This window comes from Antedon bifida, chromosome 4, assembly GCF_963402885.1.
Source record: "Antedon bifida chromosome 4, ecAntBifi1.1, whole genome shotgun sequence".
NCBI classification, from domain to species: Eukaryota; Metazoa; Echinodermata; class Crinoidea; order Comatulida; family Antedonidae; genus Antedon; species Antedon bifida.
In genome coordinates this window covers 32533428-32555812 of record NC_136229.1, presented here as the reverse complement: position 1 = coordinate 32555812, position 22385 = coordinate 32533428, and the positions used below count along the sequence as shown (strand labels likewise).

Genomic DNA, 22385 nt, shown 5'->3' with positions numbered 1-22385 from the left:
ACGTGCTAATAATGTTATGCATGAGTGATTCTGAGGTCAAAGTTAACTGTATCATCAATAACACTCTTTTCTCTCCAAAAAAAATGAACAAATAACACTTTAATTATGTCGACGATGAATTTTCAAAAGAGTTTCAAGTCACGACCACCTGATAAAGGAAGTTTTCCGCTTGATCATGAAGGTGATTTTTTATTTTAGGCCTAGCCTAGGCATATAGGCTATAGGCCGCTAGGCCTAAGGCTAATAAATATTATTAGGGAGGTTAGCCATATTGTTACTGTTAGTAACTAGCTAGTCTCTATTATCTCTCTATCTAGTCGTAGTCTAGTAGTAGAGTAGACTCTGGCTAGGCCTGACCTTTTCTACTATTTAGTATTAATTATATTTTAAAGTAAGCCCACACAACGATTCAGAGTGGAATAGACAATAGGCGTTTTTTGTGTGGACGATTGGCCACTACTAATGGTCAAAACTTTTCAGTTGATTATTATTATTAAATATTATTATTAATAAATAATAAATATGTTTTCTCTACAAAAAAAGGGGAGTGTAAAGCGTTTAAAATTCAGTTTATGGAATGTATGCGAAGATGTGGGCAAAATTCATCTGAATGTAGATTGGAATCTAAGGCATATTTGGAATGCCGTATGGAAAGGTACTGTGTATATGCCATATGGCAAAATAAATATTGTGTTACTATTAACGTTCTAAACTATTCTATACTTTGTAATTATAATTAAATGGCATAAGCTTTTGAGAATTCATTTTGTAATAATAAATATAAAAATGTTATTTGACAGTTTATTTTTCAAATTAGATTCCTTTCCTTAAATTACAGAGATCTTATGACAAAGGAGCCGATGAGTAAATTGGGCTTTGCAGACTTAGAAGAGAAGCAAGCAAGTGGTGCACCAACTAATGCCTCATGACACTCAGTAGTCTCAAAGTACCATTATTGCGCAATGACAGTCGGAAGAAAACTCTTACGGAAGCAATAGGAAGTTAAAGTACTCTGGGTTTCAATCCCAAGAGTTTGACATTAGGCACAAATAGAGTCTCTAGTTATCGTATTTTAAATGTTGTAGTAATACAGCATGTTGTCTAAACTAAACAGAATACATACGAAACGCCATATGTGCGAACTTGCAGAACGTTTTAATTTGGAATTGCTGAAAAAAGACGGCAGCAATCTGACGACATCTTAATTAATAAAAGTGTCTTTGTCTGCCAACGACATTGTTTATATAATGAAATCATTTCACTTTTAGGAATTCAATAAAATATCAGCGTCAACCACAAAGCTCTGTTGACGATATTATCACAAAGTTCTACTTTATTACACGATAAGCTCTTTGCCAACTTATTTTGATATTTTGCAGACATTTTAATTATTGAATCAATTATAAAAATGTAGACAGTTAAAGAAATTTAATGAAAAAAATAATAAAAGAGATCTTTATACAAAATATGGCGGCAAAGTGCACTTTCATTCAAATTCAATTATTGAATTAAACCAATCTAACTAACCTATCTAAATACCATATAAGGCCGGGCACAATCCCATGTTCTACTACATATAATTATAATGATTTATAAAGCAACTAATGTTGAGAAACCTCTAAGCATGGTACCTGTAACCAACATTATTACCCCGGTCATTCATACTCTCATAATGCAGCTAGTAATCAGTGCAAAGTTGCGTCTTGACCTTACCAGGTACCCATTTGTACACCTGGGCAAACAACAGTAAAGTCACCTAAGGATGCAAGCAATGCTACAAGCATTGGATTTGAACCCACGATCTTACGATCAGTAGTCCAATGTTCAACACACAGCGCCGCAAGCCTTTACAATTCCCAAATGTAGACATTTCGTCAATTCTATCCATTAATGCAATCCAAATGTAACCCCACACCCACCCAATGACCCTCATGGGACTATACTCTGTCATCAGTAATAATATTCTAAACAAATTACATATTATAGTGAAATGTTAAAAAAGAGAAATTTGCAAAAGTAGAAAGTTGCTTGTGAGACGTGGGAATGTTAAAGTCAAATTGAATAGCAAATTAAAAATGATATTTTCAATAATGATAAAAAGTTGATAGCATTACATTTCACTTCCTCTTTACTCCTCTGATTAAAATGGTTGATTCAATCAAATTAGATAATACAATACACAAATGGAAACAAACTTAGTCAGCACCTCCCTGGATTAGGAAATTAATTTAATATTTTTTTATTTTGAATGTCAAACCTAATTAAGATGAACAGTGTGCATCAGTGAAAAGGGCTAGTACAGTAGTTACATTAATAAAAGTACTTTTTATTCTAAAAACAAGGCTAAAATTCACCCTAGAAAACTAGCAATTTGCTTTTAATAATTGAATTAAAAAATCTAAAACTAGCTACTGTCTGCTGGTTGTAATATTTCTTTTTACAACAAAGGTACAGTAGGCATATGATAATTTCTGCAAACTTTACTTTCTTTGACTAACTTGCTAGTTAGATTTGTTACAATTTGCAAAGGTTTGTGGATAAAAAATAAATTTCTAGTGAAAAATTTAAAATAAAAAGTTCCTTTAAACATTGGCACAAATTATGAGAAGTAAATCCTTTAAGCTTGCAGTACAGCCCATAACATCAAATATGTTTGTTTTGATTTAGCGCACATAGGGAAGTTAGGCGGGAAATTAAATTATCTTGCATGTCATGGGACTACACATACTGTGCGTCTCCACACGTACAGAGAACCGCACACGTGTTAATCTGGACTAAATGTAGGTCTCAATCAGGATACAACATTATCAATTCTTGGATTCGTGATACGTACAGGTCAACGCGGCACACAGAGGTCAAGGCGGTATGGTCATGTTAATAGATGCCAGACCAGGCCAATAAGCATCATATCTTAGAATAGAATCCATCAATTGACGTTCTATGAAGAAGTTTCTTTTTGAAGAATGTGAAATGATTCAATGGCCAAACGTAATTATAAAATGCAATCAGGTTTTACAATAGAACTTTTTTCCTTTTATTTTGCACTTTCAGTGTTTAATAAACACTGAAAATTTAGTGGCACATTTTCACAAATGTAACAATATAAAACATTAATGTATGTATTGTAAAGGTTAAAGGAATAAACATTAGGAAAATAAGGTTTGAGATACACCATGTGTTTCCAAAAGGAAACAAAGCGTGATGATGAATGTCACAACAAAGTGGTCGTCAGTTGTCATGCTACAAGCATCTTTTCAAGTAAATCAATCATTTTGTTGTACAATATTATTTGTATTAATTTATTTCATACGCATCCAACAGCGAGCACAAACTCGCCACTTACAGGATAGATTTTATAATTTATCGTGCTTATAAACTTAGGGAGTGGAGTTGAAAGAATCGTGGCACTAGGTCAGGATTGACCCTGGGACTTTAAGATTGGTAGGCAAGCATGTTAACCACCAAGCTCCACTACATTATGCAATCAGGGGATACAAATCTAAATCAGTCCATTTACATTTAGAAAGAACTATTTCAGTGAAAATAGTTTTCTTTAAGAATGTTCAAACATGACCTTGGGTCTCAACACATGTTGCACAATTTTTGCCAGGAAATCAACTTATTATCACAAACAGTAATCATCTGTTTATATTTCACATTTATGAAATATCTTGCTATCTGTCATACAGTTTTTAAATCTATTATCTTTGAAGTCATGACTTCTAAAAGATTTTATGAATAATCAAAATACAAGTTTGTTGTTTCTCTCTGTTTATTTAAAGATTTTATTGCCAAAATGATGAATTACTGTACACATTAATGTACACATAATTACTGTACACATTACTGTACACAGTATAATTACTGTACACATTAATGTACACATAATTACTGTACACATTACTGTACACAGTATAATTACTGTACACATTACTGTACACAGTATAATTACTGTACACATTACTGTACACAGTATAATTACTGTACACATTAATGTACACATTATAATTACTGTACACATTAATGTACACATTATAATTACTGTACACATTACTGTACACATTATAATTTCATTGGTAACTTTCTTTACAGTGTTTGCTTGCATATTAAATTATTATTTTTGCAAAATGCAAGACATTGTAAAAGTGCATTAGCTAAAACTTCTCTTTGATATTTGTTTGCACTTTGGTAAACACCAGATAACTGCGTTGAAATAAACACCGCCCTCTCTCCGTCATCTCTTAAATCAAAGTTCTCTTTCAGAAACCCCTCAACAAGTTTCTGACCACTTTTACGCCGATTACCGACCGTCAAATCAAAATGTCTACAGGTGATGGACTCGGGTATTGATATCGCTTTTAATTCGTCGTTTTCACCTCTTCTTGTGTTTAGAATTCCGTAAAAAAGACTTTCTATGGCTCGCAGGAAAATATAAACTTGCGCAACAGATTTGTTATTGTTTAATTGTACGTAACGTTTGTGTTCTAGAAGATATAGGTCAGTTTCTGGAAGCTGGTGTAGTATGTCGTTGACCTGTAGATAAAATATTTCAAATTAAATGTATTATCTACATAGGAAATCCATCAATCTGTAGATAGCATTCAGGAGGTGATTTTTAAACATGTGCTATTTTGTTTACTGTCAAAAACTTTCATTTTTAAGACTTTTTCGTTACCACTAGAATTCTCAAGGTTATTAAGGGGAAAGATAGGGACAACATTACTCATAATAACTCACAACATAACTCGCTTGTGAGGTTAATGCACCCCTTTTGCTAAGTTAAGGTCACCAACCATACCCATTGTTTTAAAGTTAGTGGCAACAGAATGATGAAATGCCTGGCCGCATAAACAAGAAAACCACAAATGCCACTTTCAAGTTCCCGTCACATCACACAAAGCCCAATCATTATCCATTTTGCTTATGTTGATATGGATAAAAAGACCCGCACTTTACTTCGCAGATTTTGTGAAATGAATGTGGTTGTAGTAATTAGACAACACATGTTTTAAAAACAAGAAATGATATATCATTAAAAATACGGTACAGTATTTGGAAAAAAAATTGGGACCTAAAAAATTCTGGCCTGCTTATCTATTTATCGTTTGTCCTAGTGTGAATGGGCCTTAATAGCGGTGGTCAAAGTGTTTAAACATTGCCTCATTCGATTCACAGGGAGGAGTCCCATTAATCATGGTACAATTAGTTTAATTCCGCCATGCATTAATAGGTGTATTCCTTAAAAAGGTGTCCAAAAGCTGTATCTGTATAAACAATTCAAAAATAATATCATTTTATTACATTTGTACTTAATTTTGTACTCTTCTGTACTTACTCTACACTATCAAACTTTATGCGACAAAAAAAAATGTGATGTGCCTATACATGGACATCATAATGTCATATCACTACCGTATTTGGGCATATCACTACCACATTTGGGCACTTTTTTAGAGTTTGGAATCAAGATTTTGACGAGTTTATTGACCTACCAAATGAAAGTAAGTGAACGGATCCCATTTTGTAGGTGTAATTTCTTCTGGTAAATCTTGAACATTCCAATCTGTTAAACGAAGACTTCTGTTTACGTGGACCCAGCCAATTTGTTTCAATCCGATTGAGATTGATACAATGTTTTGAACATTCTGCAAGTTAGAGTGAGAATATAAATGGGAATTAATTCAAACGTAAAAATCACAGATAAATTGAAGGTGATAAAGATGTGGAAAAGATATGGATGATAAACATGAAGATTATCTAAGGCCTAAAGAAAAACAGTGTTTGTTTATGGGTGGTAAAATTGAAAATAAATAGAATTTAGTTTTTAATTTACCCATAGCATTATGAGCCATAGACTTTTTAAGTATTGGCAGTTACTGTAATAATAGCACTTGTTTATGCTTGTTTTTCCATTTACTTTTTGGTATTGGATGATGTTTGATTTGATTTTGATTTTACGATAAAATGATGGTAATGTTATTGGAACGGATTATGCATGCTGTAGATAACCATATTGCACAATAGTGATATCATTTTTGGTATTTAAGTGTGGAGTTGGGAGAGAGGCACATTGGTAACATCCATAATTGGAATGCCAATATCAATTCTAAGAATCAAACACAAATACCACAACCCTTTCACATTTGGTGAATAAGCTTGTGAAGATTAAATAATGGAATCGATCCAAGAAAACATTCACTGGTGGAGGAACAATATATAGAACAGCTTTAGCGTTCTGGTTATGTAACATAACCCCTCTAGATTTTGTGGCACAGTTCTGGTTATGCAACCAATCTTGGTTTTGCAAACTTGATGGCCGTTGGCCAGAAAACTGTCATCAACTGAGTTTTGTTATGACATAACATGTCGATTCAAATCCATTAAAGACTTAAAGTTTGTTTGAAATAAAGAGTTGGGAGTGTATTACTTCAATATAAACTTAATCCTTTCAAAGAATAAAGAAGAAATGCAGAAAAACGTTTTCAAACAATAAAAAATAAATAAAAGTAGTTATAACGAAAAATTATTTTGATTTTCATTTCAACAAAAAATGGAAATTTATTTGTATTTTCTTTCATAGCTTTCACTGTTACACAAAATGTGCCACTATTTACAAAACAAAACATTGAATGCTCAGTTTTATTTTTCAGTAGCCGGACGGGAGCCGGTGTGAAAGACCCTTAAACGCCGCATCGCTCTCTACAAGCGAGTAATGCACTTAAGCAGTGATTTCAAATATTTCAAATAGTACATTGAACAGAATTTGCCAAGGTTTTCATAAAATGCCAAATTAGGTTTTCATCAAATATTAAATTGGGTTGAAAAATATTTTTAATTTGTTACTGTCTAAAAGTTATGACAGATATTTGAAATAAAATGCTGGGAAAAACGGAAAAGTTGGGTAAACACATAAATTAGATAACAACATTTTAAAGCATTTCTGTACATCTATCTAAATATAACTTAGCACTTTTATATGGGATTTTTATAAAATGTATGATGTAATTGTGAATCTATGATGTAATTGTCAATGTTTTGTTTGTTTTACCCTATTTCTGTCAAGGAAAACAATTTTCCATGTACACATTTTTATATATGGAACAAATAAAGATTTGATTCGACATTAAGTTAGGTTGAAAAATGGAATAAAGTGGGTTAACTGCCAACAAGTTATCAATGATATTGAGAGTAAAATGCCTTTGATGTTGACGATGAAGAAAATGTTGTTTAATGGTATTATAACGACATTCATTCATGTATAAAAAGAAATGTTTTCACCAAAAAAATTGCCATAAATATTCTTATGATGTGATCTAATCTTATTAAAACATTTCCTATATAAATGTGAACATGAAAGATAGCAGGAGATCAAATATTGGAATGTTATCAAACATCAAACGAAATAAAAATGTATAGAATCAATAGCAATAGTATGTTGACTATAAAGTGTTATCAATATTGATCTAACACCTGGTATAGAAACATTCATTTCAACCTCTTTAGGTTCAGGGTTTGTTATTTATAATTGATAAAATAGTTCAAAAGCTAGGCATGCAATATGCACATTGTAGTTACTATCTGCCAAGTTTTGCCCCAACACCTGTTTGCCAACAAAAAATCATCAGCAAGGCCGTAGCGAGAGATTAAAAACAGACGAGGAAAAGATGCTTTAAATATAATTATTAATATAAAATATGACTGTGCTGGGGAATTGGGGTGGGTGGTGAAAATTGAAAATTTCAGACAAAGCGAGCCTCGTGTACCTCATGCTGGCTACGGCCCTGATCAGTTACCCTATTATGTCATGTAATATTATTGTAATGTTTCCATTTGTTCATGCATACAGCAAGTCCCATTTTTGAATTAGAATTTCAATAATATAGCATCAAATATCACTATTAAACTTTGGTGACAATTGGTGAATTTGATTCAGAAATCTTTATGCTCAACCAGAGAGATATAATCTCTAATGGCTCAACAGAAAATCTGTAATCAAATAAGCATTAATAATACTAAGTTGTTACATTGAGTACAAACTTAACGTTCAACTACTCTGTAACACAATATTATTATTAATTAACTCAATGGATAAACTATACTCAGTTTAACGCCAAATTGAAATTGTACTGAATGCTCTAAAGTTTTAGTCTTTATTGACTTTAGAGGGCAGCAAACAAAAATGTCAGTTAAACGAGTCAGTACTTTCTATTTATAAAGCTGCTGCTATTTGTGGACTGAATGAGATGGAATTGTTTGTGGGGTTTTCTTTCCTTGTGCATGCTGTGAAAAGGTCATGTACTGTATGTTCAAGAGTAATATTCATAATTAATATTATTAAATATAATGTGAGAGTAAGTAGGTATATTTTGTATAATGTATTCATGGGATACTTGGACATCTTTAAGTACACTCAAAGAATTTATGTTAAAAGAAAATAAAAGAAATGTGTGCCTATTATCATCACAAACCTGTACACTGTCATGTGAAATCCCAACAAGTTTTGAAGTTTTCTGTTTTTCTTCAGATATTTTAGGATTTAAAATATTTTCACAAATTCTACTTAATGTTTTCTCAGCAACTCCTGAAATCTTTAACAGGTCATTAGGAGATTGAAATGACCCTTGTGAAGTTCGAAGGTCAATGATATTACTCGCAAGTTTTCGTGATACATTCTTTAATTTCTGGAAATCGTTAGCACTAGCTGTGTTCATCCAATCAAGTAGAGTTGAAATTTGTTCTGGGTCAACTGGGTCAATAGTTAGCGTTGAACCCTTATCAATCTGAATATCATAGTCTTCTTTATCCAGACTCACTTGGTCATCATTGGATATGTGATCAATCTGCTGGCCTTTAACATTCAGATTTTGTGAAGTAACATTGTTTAATAAGTCATTTGATGAAGACCTGAATAAGACATGACCGCTCCGTATTTTAGGAAATACTTGAACACAGTTCTAAATATCAGTAACAAAAAACCTGTATTAATATACCATAATAAAAAGAAAAACTAAAAGTCATGGACATTGTTTCTGATACAAACCCTGACTCATAATGAAAATACGACCAGATATCTGTAACTCAGATGCCTACTTGTACCGTTAAATAAATTAAAACTTAAAAAGAACTTTAGAAACAAAGATTTACAGTATGCTTAGTTAGTCAAAGTAGGTCTGGCTAGTCTCAGCAGGGGCGGCATTTTTTTTGCACTAAATCGGTAAAATCGCACATAACATTACACTACAGACAGTTTGTTGTAACTATTAGTTAGTTAGGCCTAACTGAATTATTTTTTTATATTAAAAATAAATAATAATTGTTCATATTTATGACTGAATATTATTTATTGATTATAATAACATTATTATTACAAAAGTACTGCAAACACTAACACTAAAAACTATGTTTCCTATCCTTTCCCAAGTCATGTATGGATGATCACTTCCTCTAAATTCTATGATATAATTACCTTCCAGAAAAACAGCCTCGTATCCCACGCAGTTTACATAAATGACCTACCTAACTAGGCCTAACTAAACTAGGCCTAGCCGAAACTAAATATAATAGGGCCTGGAGAAAAAATAAAATTGTATTTATTGAAATTATCAGAAGGAGAAAAGCTATACCTTGGTCCACCTTGCCAATAACATGATGAATATTACTTTTAAAGTAAAATAATAAACTTATCTCCGATCCTCCCTCTCATATAACGCACATGTCACATGTCGGCCAAAAAAAACCAAATCTTCTAAATGCCCGGCCGCCGTGTAATCTTAGTGTAATATCTGTTATTCACACGGACGACATGCGTACTGTACCACCGATGCATCAACAGCCGGTCTTCAATTGGTGGGCCTTCCCGTGTTGGTACTTCCCGTTGTTGGTATATAACTTTTAAGTTAAAAAGAATCATTTATTTATTATCTAGGTATGATTCTCAAATAAATATACTTGAAATAAGAATATAAATAGTTGCTGTTACTGTATTTTCCGAAGTTATTTTATTTTTTTAAACTGACCATCGTGTCCGACTCTAATAATTCTGATGTTATCGGACTCTCCGCCCACAAATTTAATTTGTTATTGTACACACCTTTTAATATTCATATATATAGTAGTGTGTCCTTTTATTAGAAAAATGTTCTTCATGCACATTTATGGAAAAGAATCACACGTCATGTCACTTAGTTACTTGATGATGATGTCTAAGACATTGTTTGTAATAACAGCACACTAAGTGTAATATATTATTTTAAGAACAAATTTTAAAAATGAAAATGCAGAATCGTCAAATATGGTTTTCGTTTCGGCATAATCGCGCGCTCAATCATTGACTTTCTTGTTGATGGTCCGCTTCATCATGTTTTATGACGTCATCGCAATATCTGCCTGACCACATTTCCCTATTATATCCCAATTTTCAATTCGCTCCCTAATTTTTAATCGTCTCTATACTAGAATACCCTCACAGTCTTCACAGCTACAGTCATAGAATGCTCCCCTAATTTGTAATCTTCTCTATACTAGAATACCCTCACAGTCTTCACCGCTACAGTCGTAGAATGGGAATACGTCAGGAATGATATTCACCTCCGTTGTAAAAGTTAAAGTTGTGTTTGACTTTCCGGGAAACGAGGCCTATTTGGAATCAGATTAAGATAAAATTCGTTGTTTTAGATGGTGTATATAATTACAATAACGATCTCCTTATAAAACGTATATGTTTCTTTAATAAGATCAAAATCTTCTAAAAAATGAAAAGAAAGGAAAGACATTGGGAAAATTAAAACGAGTCTTTTGAGTTGATAGAACCAAAAACCGGTTTTAAAGTCGAATATTGTATTAAATACCTCAATAAAGAAGCATGACCAGCCCTGTAAGGGGTTTTCAAATTCGGCAACATATTCACCTACGGCCTGTAACGAAAAACAAATGAAAATGCACTCAAATGCGCAATAGGAGAACATCGCTGCGCAGTCATCGTCCAATCAGACATCGTGCTGCGCAGGTCAATCAAATATCGCAACAAGTCCATTATTACCATTGTATTACAATAGTTCAAATTATTGTTCATTGTGGCTACCATACATGGAATCAACTGCTCAATAAATTTAAAATTACTTACCGTTTTGTGTACATCATACTTTAAATATATGATAGGCTGGACCTTAGGAGTCTTGTCGACACCTGGTTCTGTTGCTATCAGAAGTCTAAAATCCCGCCTGTAATTAATTGTATAAATATCGGTGTTAATTGTTTATATTTGTTGCAAGGAATATAATTGACCTAATCCTGTAGACGGATTGGAAGTGAATATTTTATAGAAGACACTAGAAAATTCTTAACTTTCTTAAGTTAACAACTATGCTTGACTCGACTGCGCTCTTCTTCTGCAAAACTTGAAGATACCTAATTGATTTCTTTGCCTGACGCACCATGAATTAGTGCACATACCTTTTACTAGTAAGAGAAGTAGTCGCCATCCACGTTCGAATCAACATTGGTTCAGTGTCAGTTTGAACACTAATAGATCCGTGAGTGACATTCTTTTTTAAAAAATAAAAGAAATTATGGAATAAAATTATTTAAAAATTAAAGGAACTGAAGTAGTGCAAAACTGCCTGTATATTTCACAGTACTTAATTACGGTACTGTCTTATACTTCACATACTTTTTTAAAACTTACAAAGTCTTTAATAACTTACTGTCTTTAGTTGCCAAGTGAATTTTGGAAGTTTATAATCCTACATGTAAACAAAAGTGAATTTGTTAGTTATCAATAATTTGAAAGCGATACATTTATGATGCATCGTCATTATATTGTTAGTCACGTTGCCTTCCCATATTTGGATCGGCGTTTGATTTTTTACTGTCACTTTTGAAAATGCAGGATGTAATCATTTGGAAATGTAATAATTATACTTACATCAACAACAGCAATAAAGAAAGCAGACAGTTGAAATAGCAGCGCTTCGTGATGTAATATAAGACTGTGCTCAGCGTCCGGAATGACTCTGGAAAGATAAACAAAATTCATATACGTACAATGTCAAAGTTCAAAAAGTTTCCAAAAAGAGAACTGATCAGTGTATGTTCAAGGGTCAACAGTTAATACTTACCTCAGATAAGTGGGTCCTTTCATTTGATCGTAGTAATAATGTGAATCATCTGGTAGAAAGAATTCATCACTTGAACTACTGATGATGTACTTGGGCATAGTCAGACGATCAATGTATGCTACAAAGTTCAAAGGTCATAAATTAGCAATATTTCCATGTGTCAAATATGAGCCTTTAAAAATAGAAACTAAGTTTTCACTTTTTTAAGGTGACAACCAACAATATTAGGCCTAGCTGAAAGCCTGGGCCTAAGAAATAGTTTAGATAACGCACCATAAGGATCAACGATGTCACACATCTTCTGCGTGTTCGGATCGTCAAGATATCTTGTAAAGTTTTCTTCGTAATAATCCTCTAGTGCAAATGTCCAGCCTCCTAGGGAACGGTAATGGTGATGTAGATTCTGCAAAAACATTATGAACAATTTTTAGTAATTGATTCCAGTGAACAGCCTAACACCAGTAAACTTAACCAAACTTTAGCCAACTCTGAGTTTGCCATGGAGATTTTTGTGATTTTTTTCTTTTCTTTTTTTTTTCTATTCAAACTCTGAATTTGTCAAAGTTTGCGCCAGTGTAGACCAGTTAAGAAACTTCGGCAAACTGCAGAAAATAGGTTTTCAGAAGTTTACAGGGTAATTAATGAATTGTGTGTTTATAGTTGAATTTTACCTTTACAAAATTAAGACAATCCAAGACCATCGGAGCAATTCCAACCACACGTTTGTCGACGGCGCCCACCGTCCACGTCGTCCATCCTCTCTGCAAAACAAGTCAATTAACAGTTAAACAATTAGCCTATCAAATAAATTTCTATTACAACAAATCTGAATTACCTTAGATGCTCCTGCAACAACAAATCTTTTCAAGTTGACATCTGACCTTAGACCTTTAACAAAATCAGTCATTGTATCCATTGCTCTTACACCAGCCTGAAAGTAACACGTTAATTCTGTAATTAACTTTTTAAAAATAAATCGTCACCACAATTTGCCAGTCGGAATATCGGATTCGTTGATACCTTTGTCATCGGCATTCTTAGCAACCAGTACGGTTCATCAGTCCCGTTTTCAACGAAATGCCTCCATGTGAACGCGATGATCGCGTCCTCTTTACGTCGTTTCTGCAAAGGATCCCCCTACAAAAGCCACAAGACGATAAGTTAGTGTATGTTTACTAAGTAAGTGAGTATCATTTCTACGTTCATTGAAATATTTTTTATAGTATATTCTTAGAGAATATTTGACATCTTACCGGGAAAACGATTGGTTGATTTGGCACTTGCCGTAAAACTGCGCAAACTCTTTAAACGTAAGAAAGTACAGAAGAATTTACAAAACAGTAAATACAATTTATTGTAAATAAATACAACAGACCATCTTAGATATGTAGATTTGAACTGGGCCATGAATGTTGGAATGGCGCCATATACAAATGAAGCGATCATAACGATTTTATACTGCTACCAAAAGTTTAAACATTTCTTTAACAAAAATCAAATAGGCCTACAGACACTTACGATCCAGTCTGCAATGCTGCCAACGACATAAGCAAGGTTTCAGCGTCCGTTAGAGCATCTGGAGGACTGGAAGAAAACGGAGGAGTGCATGGGCATAAATGTAAATTTCAAATAAACAACAAGATATTGATAATAATTAGGGGAAAATAGGTACCTGTCTGTGTTGCTACCGCCAGTAATGTAGAGGAACGCAGAGTCTGGCCGAGTGATCTCATCCGGGATAGTAATCGCCAAATAATGCCACCAAATGGACTGGCCAACTTGTTCGTCTGACAAAGAAAGTAAGTTGTAATAACATTGATTAGTGCTATGCTGTGCTAAAACTTAATTCACTAAACTTATCATCACCAACTTACGCGTTGATTTGTTTTGGAAAATCTTGAAGTGGCGACTATTAATAATTGTACATAAATAATTATTGGTATAGTTATAATTATTATAAATAATATTGAGATGTTGAGATATAAATTGTTTCGCTAAATCAAAACTGTATACAATGAGTTTTGTTTACAAAGAGCAAAGTACACAAACTATACAGGTGTATAATAGGTGTATCTATAATAATAGTATTAATCCGGTTTCTTTTATGTGAAATTTGTCAGCCGATTAGGCGACACCGTAATTCAGCAACGTAAAGGAATAAGAAGAAATATAAAAGCAATAAATATAAAATACAGTAAAGAGGCTAATACAAATAATTATTTACTTTACCTGTCAGCCATTTCTGTGACGTCATATTCAACATGTACGTTGTATATCCCTTTACGCGCACTGTATAGTCACTTAGCAACTTGTATGAGAAGTGCGGGTCCGGTGCGTTTACATAGTCATCCAATGGGGTGCCAGAAGCGAGAATAATGAACATTTGCAATATAAACACGCTAGAAAATGCCATATTTTGGACAAGATGAAAACTTCTCTGTTTGAAAAGGGGCTTCACTAGTTAATCACGAGTTTAAACAGGTGGAGACAAAGTCGATCATGTTATCTCCTAAACTGAGCTTGTATTTAACAGTCTTATCTAGGCTGTATTTATACTACACTGACGAAAATAGATGAGAACACAAACAAAAGCAATTACATATCATTGTTAAGAACTGGTATCCAATAGTTACACTTCCTTGTCACGTGGTAGACCATGTTACTATTAAGCAACAGCTTCGGTTTCGCTCGTGACAAACCGGTAATTTATTTATTTCCGCTGAATTTATAATTGATTTTATTGTGTTTTGAAGTTATAAAATATACACATCCTAAACGTTCTTTTTGAACTAAAATCACTAATTTGTATGATACTCCCATTTAATTGTTCAATTGGTAAACAAAAACTGTACAAATGTGTTTCCCCTAAATTTGTACTGAAAGAAAAAGACACAAAGACGAAAACAAGTGGTACAAAATTGTATATTTATTCAATACTTTCTATATCACATGTTTACAAGTTTTGTTTTTTTTCTGCTTTCATTTATTTCCCTCGGACCAAAATCCACTTTACTGATTTAATCAAGTTTGGAAGTCTACACTTACATTGATCATTTATAAGTTTTGTTTTTTCCAGTGGTTAGAAAATGAACAAAGTTATTGAAAATTACTAAATACAGGTAAAAGAAAGCTTCGGGTTATTGTTTCTCTATTAACTTTTATTTCTTTGTTTTTTAATGCAAACAAGTTTAGCTATGATTAACTTGAGTGAGTGTAACCGCATCTTAACTCATGTTCCAGACAACAAGTTGACCGTCCACACCGGTGCTGCTCAGTTTACTCACAGACTCTTTTGTTCCTGTGTGAATGGACACTTGACTGAAAATATTAAAATTGTACAAATTGTTTAAATTTTATCATACAGTTTACCAGTTTTATTAATTAAAATGCTTCTTTGCTCATTTGGTTAAAAGTTGTATTTTCGATGAATTTGCAGAATGTTTTGATGTTTTTTTTTCTAAAACTTAATTATTTCTTTTCTTTATTTTTTTGTTTTTTAATTTTAATGCTATAAATGAGAAATAAAATGTTTAATAGTTGTCAAATATTTTGTTATTTGAACCATTCAAACAAAATTGAAATATTTAAAGTTTAATTCAAACTGCAGCAGAGTAATTCTCAAATCAGATGACTTGACAATTTTCTATCAATCCAAAACATCTCAAATTCTAATTGTCTCCACTCTCTAAATAACGCTTTCTTAAAATCAGACATTCTGAAAGTCAACACATTGTGGACATAAACAATGTCTATCACAGAGTACACCTTTAAAAGCATTTGATTGAAAGTTGTGTGCAGCTAGTTGTACTTACGTAATAGAGTTCTGATGCACAGTGTTCTTGCCTTTCTCTTCATCAGTTGTTGCCAACTTGTCCATTTTCTGAAACATCGCCATGGCGCTGACTTTACCAGCTGCCTTCTTAGATGCCACAGAAATCTTCTTCACAAAAGTTATTTTACCATTGGCCTCCACCGAGTATCTCATCAGCTCACAATCATGTCCCTAACATAATGAAAATAAAATTACTATAAGAATTAAGTAATAAAACAAGTCATTTTCCACCTTGAAAACAAAATCATGCTTTATAGTGGTTGACTTAGTTACTCTTTGCTGACTTAGTTACTCTTTTCTGACTTAGTTACTCTTTGCTGGCTTAGTTACTCTTTGCTGGCTTAGTTACTCTTTGCTGACTTAGTTACTCTTTGCTGACTTAGTTACTCTTTGCTGACTTAGTTAATTTTTGCTGACTTAGTTACTCTTTTCTGACTTAGTTACTCTTTGCTGACTTAGTTACTCTTTGCAGACATAGTTACTCTTTGCTGACTTAGTTACTCTTTGCTGACTTAGTTACTCATTGCTGACTTAGCCTAATAAAATCAAGTCACGGGCCAATAAACATTAAATCACAATCCACAACTTACAGCAACGATCAAAGCACTTGGATTGATCCAGGAGCATGTCAAGAAGGGCAGGTATGGCGTCCTAGTCGTGGTGACTGACGAATCAGAAGCAGCATCCACCACGTTGATTGTACTGTTGTGACACACCCAAGCTAGACGGTTACCATCACTACTGAAGCTGACATCATGGATCCAACCTCCGGCAGTGGTCACCTCGCTCATCAGGTTCCCAAAGGACATCTTTTTGCCCCATGGAGTACTGTCAGGTTTCTGGGCTTCTATCTCTTTTACATAAGTGGAGAAGACTCTAAATCAAAAAGATATACATAATTTAGTATAAAAGTTCCAGTAAGTAAACGTATACAGTATTAAAGTACATACTTGTAGCCAATTATTAAACTAGCTTTATATAATAGCAAAGTACTGTAAATGTGTGGAGGACATGTATTGTGAGAGAGGTTTTAGGGTGTGAAAAAGGCATGTTACAGGTGGAGGACAGAATTATGGTAGATGTCACATAACCATTTTTTAGTACCTGACTTTAAAGTCGGTTGAACCACAACCCAGAAGTACATTGTTGGGGTGCCAGTCAAGACAAGTCACAGTGGAGCGAATCGGCTTCTTGATATGTTTACTCACCCACCTATGGATAAAAAATTACTAATGAGTATACTTATTTGGATTACTGGAGAAACTACATATTACTGCAGCTACCGCAGTGTCTAGATTTAAATGCAAATAATTATGTACAGAAATGCTTTACAATTACTGCAGTAGTGTCTACAATTACTGTGGTAAGATCATTCAATTACTACAGGATATCCTTTTGATTTCTGCAGTAATCTTTGTAAATAAATACTTTATCTCTCACTCTCATAACATAATAATTTCATTAACAAATATGACCAACAAAATACCAAAAAAAATCAGCTTTCGCTATTCGAGTTTTGGCCTTTAACGTAATCTTAGTTGAATCAGTTCATCTTTACTTACCAATCGTTTTCCTTCTCAAAGTAACAGATAGAGATCAACCGGGCACCACTTCCAACAGCGAACTTATCCTCTAATAAAAAAGAAACGAAACAAAATAAATGTGAAAAATTGTTAAAAGTAACTCACTCTTTGATGTGCTCAGAAAAAAATAATGATCAACGAACCTCTAGGAGACCACTTGACACAAGTAGCGGCACGATTAATACGCAGAATGACAAGCGTTGGCCGCCATTCGCCTTTGCCGTTAAGTACCCACACATAAGCATTACGATCAGTACCACACGTGACAATGCGGTTACTAGAGGCTGCCCAGTCAATGCTTGTTACACGTTGAGTGTGCTGTAAAGAAAATGGAAATAAGAAAACACATTTTTATTTTGATAAATGAATTGTGCCTACATATGTACTCAGTACAGTAGTAGTGTTTACTGTCTACAAATTCATTGATTCATTACCTCCTTCATTGTGAATGTCTTCTCCCATCCACCACCTTTCTTGTTGTAGATGTGTACCTCATGACTATTTGGTGAAATAGCAATTTCTATACAAAATAAATTATCAAAAAATTCATCATCAAAAAAAAAATCATAAATATATTATATAAAATCAAATGTGTATTTTTTAAATGGATTTTCAAACGTTTCAACAAAAACACATTTTTAAAAAGTATGTTTAAAACAAATAAAATTTGTAAAAATAACTTACGGGTACGATCACCATTCCATGCATGGCAAGTCACAGGTTCAACTCCAAAACTGAACTTTTCCATTTTTTGTTTAATTATCTTTCCTTTCTACAATTTAGAGATCATGATAAATTAAAAGTACAGGTATTTTTATGAGCAAACTATTTTACCTCATTTAATTTATTTTACCTAAAAAATTCACTAGGCTAGGCCTAGTTCTACTTCCTTCTTTGATCAAAGGGTGTGGCATCGACAAGGAAGCAGCCATCGTTCAGTGTGACTCACTTCCCATAATTGTGTGTACATATACCGGCCTAACTAAGCTACACTTAAAAAAGGTTAAATAAACCATATATGAAATAAAAATAGTAACTATTTTAATTCATACTTACATTATATGATTATAAACAACTGTGTTTGAATTTATAATAATTGGAAGGTAAATTTATAACGATTTTGTCCGCGGACTCTGGTCAGTCTACACGAACTGTTAAGCCTAGAAAAATTCCAAAAACCCAACGCGGAAGTAAGTTTTGGTATGGAATGCTTAGAGCGCATTTAACTGACAACAAAATCAATATTTATATTATATTTACCGAGCCAGAGAGAGAACACTGTCAAACCGTACATCATTTAAATTGGAATTACAAGTATGCCTAATTGTATGGGATATTCAAAATATCCATGAATTTGCAGGAAAAATTAAGTAAGGAGCATGTTGCATCAATTTTGTCCGTTTCAGATCTGCATACTCAGACTGTTTACATAACACGGTTGATTGACTTTCAGCGTTACGGATGAGAGAGTTTACTTTTGAACATTTTTCATTAAATCGAATAATATAACAAATATTTTATTTACCTAACTTCAGATTCTAGAAAAGGTAAGTGTAGTGTTATTTATGTAATATCTTTGAAAATAATATGATATTGGATGACGGATGCTTTTGATTCAAAAGTTGTTGTTGTCTAGCCCCCGTGAGGTTAGCACCAATCCGGTGCTGCCATAAAAACTTCACCGACATTGATGAGCCTTCAATTTGGACGAATCGACCATTAGGATTACGGCCAGTCTTCTAGATTATTTTCTGTACAAAAGTTCATTAAAATTCGGGTCGGTTTTTACTGGGCGTACAGTGCTGTTGGTATTTGTAGCAGTCAGACATAAAGATCAAAGGACTGTTACGAGTTCCTATTTCTTGGCAAGGCGAGCTCAGTTTCCTGTTGTTTATTTATTTTTTTATTTATTTATTCAACTTCTAACTCTGGACCTCTAAAACGGTCCAGTCCCAATTGCACAGTGTTTGCCTTGGTACTGCCAGCCACCATGCTTTTCATAGATTTTAAGAATCTTACTCTCACTAAATGAAATTATTTTTGTTGTTTAAATTGCAGCAATGACTTCCAAGATGTCAACTCTTGTGTCAACAAAGTGGTTATTTGAACAGATATCACAAGGTATGAAGAACCTGTGCGTTGTCGACTCCTCTTGGTACCTGCGATCAGCAAAACGCAACCCGTTTGAGGAATACAAACAAAAACATATTCCTGGTGCCCTTTTTTATGACCTTGCTGCCAACTGTGACAAGACCTCCGCATACCCTCATACGATACAATCTCCTGATGCTTTCTCAAAGTCTATTGGTAAACTTGGAGTGTCATCGGACACTCATGTAGTTGTGTATGATGCTAGTGACAAGGCTGGCTTTTTCTCCGCTCCTCGTTTATGGTGGTTGCTAAAATTTTTCGGACACAAACAAGTGTCCATCCTAAATGGCGGCCTTGTAAAATGGGTCAGTGATGGATATGATGTCACTGATGAGATACCAGAAGTAAATGAGGCTCAATTTGTAGCAAAGTTTCATCCAGAAAAACTCAAGAGTTTTGATGATATGATGAGCAACATCAAAGAGCAGGAGTACCAAGTCATGGATGCAAGATCTAAAGGAAGATTTGATGGCACCTCACCAGAACCAAGAGCAGGTATAGATTAGTAAAACAAAATTACTCCTTTTTTTTTGGCGAGTTTACCATGTCCAATACAAGTTTCTTTTTTTGTCTGAATAATGCAAGGTCGGTCAGTATAATAAAAGAAATTTGTAAAAAACCATCGAACTGTAAGATAGCAGAGTATATTATATTTTTTATTGTTTATTAATACTGTATACCATAATAAAATATAACAATAACAATTTTGTTTCCTTTTAAAGATATCAAACCTGGTCACATGGCCAATTCCATCAATTTGCCGTATTCCACCATCATCGATATAGAAAACAAATTATTCAGAAGTCCAGAAGAAATTAAGAAGATTTTTGAAGACAAAGGCATTGACTTAAGTAAACCGCTAACTGCTACATGCGGTTCTGGAATATCTGCATGTATATTGATTCTCGGGGCTCACCTTGCCGGCAAAGACGACACCTTCCTTTTCGATGGTTCATGGGTAGAATTCTTTTTAAGAGCAAAACCAGAGGACATTCATAGTATTGAAACACCATTAGGGTAACTCATTAGCCATTAAGACACAAACTTAGGTGTGCACTTATCTTGGCTCTGAATTATTAATTGTCCCAGAATGCAAAGTTAAAATGAGGGTTATATGCACTGCATTCCACGTGATTTATTATGCAAGTAAATCAATATTTAAATTTAATATTTATTATATCAAATATTTAAAATGTGATCCTAGCTACAGTAATGTAATAGTAATTAAATCTACCTGTAATTTGTGCTTCGTTTGTGTTTCATTTTGTTATGTTTCAAATTGGTGCGGCATTATGCAATATCAAGTTTACTGCTCAAACAATTCTTCAAAAAATAAACTTTTACTCCAGCTTCATGGTTAAAATGATGTAGCTGATCTCTGGAAGAACTTAAATCCAACTAGAATTTAATTCGTCACTTTGACGAATTATAGGTGATCATTTTTATCATTTTACTGAAATTAATTTTTTTTAAACATGCACGTACGTTAACATACGATCGGAAAATGTTGATGTATGCCATCCTATTATATGCTTATAGTGCTGAGTTGTGCCTATATGCCATATACAATATGTACACTATATACAGTGTAGCATAGGTGAAATTACGGGACACACATGTTCTAATTTTTTGGCATGATGACGTTAATATCAAACTAAACTTTAAGATGACAATTTCGAAAGATAATTAATTGAGCAAAAAAATATAAGATTTGGAAAAAAATTTGGCACGTAGAAGCGCTGTGCGCGCTCTTTGAATTGTGTATAACTTTGACGAAAAATTTGAAAAAACTACTTTTTCAATTCAACTGGCCATATGTTAACGTCACAACATCCGATAGGCTTAATTTTTATATGAATTAATATCTACATTTCATCAGCTTTCATAATAAATTATAATCATCAAGGTAACCTTCAATTCTGAAGAGCTGTAAGATATTCAAATTTACTGCGAAGGTGAAATTACACGGCCTACGTTATTCAAGTTTTTACGCGTGATGACGTCATTAAAATGAAGATAGTGTCAACTCATGATAAAGATAATTAATTAAGCAAGCACATACTGAAAGTTGTGCGAAATTCGAGCACACATAACCAAGATGCGCTCTGTTGAATGTGATAATCTACACAAAAAGATAACAAATCCTAATTTTTAAATTCAAGTGGCCATTTGATGACATCAAAACATTTTGTACGTAAAGTGTGTACATGAATTCATATCTACAACTCAATGGCTTCCAGAATAAGTTAAAAAAATCGGGGGTCATCTTGCATTCTGAAGAATTATTTTCATTTTAAAAAAGACCTATTTTTCACCATTTTCAGAACTTTTGTAAAATTAATATGCGCATTTTGTCATTTTTAACGTGCTCGTATAGCGTTATTTTAAGTCGGAACTGACTCAAATTTGGTGAATGTACTAAGGATGGTGAGTAGAATGAGATTTGTAAAAAAAATTCATATTTTTTACGCTTTTTAAGTATCGCGCGCGCAAAAACGCATTTTTGCGCAGTAATTTTTTGAAACACGCAAATGGCCTAATTCATGCTCTAAATTGATCAAAACTTAATTTTGAGCGTTTTAAATTTTTAACGCGCGATATCACGCGCATGAACCTACGTGCGCGTGCATTTTTATTTGCTAATATTTTTACCCTTGATCTGAAGTTTACGTGTAGTGAATTTCATTAATATGTGATAATGAA

The 22385-nt window shown here is 33.4% G+C and overlaps 5 protein-coding genes across 10 annotated transcripts; 2 read left to right on the top strand and 3 right to left on the bottom strand.

Annotated features, from left to right (window-relative positions):
* The first annotated feature begins 14 nt into the window (after window positions 1-14).
* On the top strand, window positions 15-1570 carry LOC144840339 (cytochrome c oxidase assembly protein COX19-like). Its single transcript, XM_078696127.1, has 3 exons — window positions 15-181; window positions 544-655; window positions 839-1570. Exons 1-3 carry the CDS (start codon window positions 106-108, stop codon window positions 927-929), a joined length of 279 nt encoding a protein of 92 aa, XP_078552253.1. The 5' UTR covers window positions 15-105; the 3' UTR covers window positions 930-1570.
* A 1426-nt stretch (window positions 1571-2996) lies between these two features.
* On the bottom strand, window positions 2997-9746 carry LOC144840303 (transcription elongation factor, mitochondrial-like). The gene is made up of 4 exons (XM_078696085.1): window positions 9624-9746; window positions 8469-8954; window positions 5493-5645; window positions 2997-4533 (listed from the first exon to the last, which is right to left on the bottom strand). Exons 1-4 carry the CDS (start codon window positions 9645-9647, stop codon window positions 4087-4089), a joined length of 1110 nt encoding a protein of 369 aa, XP_078552211.1. The 5' UTR covers window positions 9648-9746; the 3' UTR covers window positions 2997-4086.
* A 193-nt stretch (window positions 9747-9939) lies between these two features.
* On the bottom strand, window positions 9940-14663 carry LOC144840294 (autocrine proliferation repressor protein A-like). Of its 3 annotated transcripts, none has more exons than XM_078696072.1 (16): window positions 14346-14663; window positions 13789-13903; window positions 13635-13700; window positions 13370-13418; window positions 13137-13253; window positions 12952-13047; window positions 12788-12877; window positions 12390-12519; window positions 12117-12234; window positions 11924-12011; window positions 11703-11741; window positions 11452-11543; window positions 11123-11219; window positions 10848-10913; window positions 10499-10635; window positions 9940-10430 (listed from the first exon to the last, which is right to left on the bottom strand). In XM_078696072.1, exons 1-15 carry the CDS (start codon window positions 14527-14529, stop codon window positions 10516-10518), a joined length of 1467 nt encoding a protein of 488 aa, XP_078552198.1. In that variant the 5' UTR covers window positions 14530-14663; the 3' UTR covers window positions 9940-10430; window positions 10499-10515. The 3 variants fall into 3 exon arrangements, with proteins under 3 accessions (XP_078552198.1, XP_078552196.1, XP_078552197.1); XM_078696071.1 differs by having other exon boundaries at window positions 10410-10423; window positions 10492-10635; XM_078696070.1 differs by having other exon boundaries at window positions 9942-10635.
* Window positions 14664-15021: 358 nt separating this feature from the next.
* Window positions 15022-18710, bottom strand: LOC144840306 (actin-related protein 2/3 complex subunit 1A-like). 3 transcript variants are annotated; one of them, XM_078696089.1, is made up of 9 exons: window positions 18584-18710; window positions 18216-18294; window positions 17966-18051; window positions 17675-17849; window positions 17511-17580; window positions 17053-17160; window positions 16539-16824; window positions 15929-16119; window positions 15022-15434 (listed from the first exon to the last, which is right to left on the bottom strand). In XM_078696089.1, the coding sequence occupies exons 2-9, from the start codon at window positions 18277-18279 to the stop codon at window positions 15341-15343; spliced, it is 1074 nt and encodes a 357-aa protein (XP_078552215.1). In that variant the 5' UTR covers window positions 18280-18294; window positions 18584-18710; the 3' UTR covers window positions 15022-15340. The 3 variants fall into 3 exon arrangements, with proteins under 3 accessions (XP_078552215.1, XP_078552214.1, XP_078552213.1); XM_078696088.1 differs by having other exon boundaries at window positions 18216-18303; window positions 18588-18710; XM_078696087.1 differs by having other exon boundaries at window positions 18216-18303; window positions 18584-18709.
* A 240-nt stretch (window positions 18711-18950) lies between these two features.
* On the top strand, window positions 18951-20928 carry LOC144840313 (3-mercaptopyruvate sulfurtransferase-like). 2 transcript variants are annotated; one of them, XM_078696098.1, is made up of 3 exons: window positions 18951-19078; window positions 19590-20177; window positions 20405-20928. In XM_078696098.1, exons 2-3 carry the CDS (start codon window positions 19592-19594, stop codon window positions 20701-20703), a joined length of 885 nt encoding a protein of 294 aa, XP_078552224.1. In that variant the 5' UTR covers window positions 18951-19078; window positions 19590-19591; the 3' UTR covers window positions 20704-20928. The 2 variants fall into 2 exon arrangements, with proteins under 2 accessions (XP_078552224.1, XP_078552225.1); XM_078696099.1 differs by lacking the exon at window positions 18951-19078 and adding an exon at window positions 19274-19401.
* The last annotated feature ends 1457 nt before the right edge of the window (window positions 20929-22385 follow it).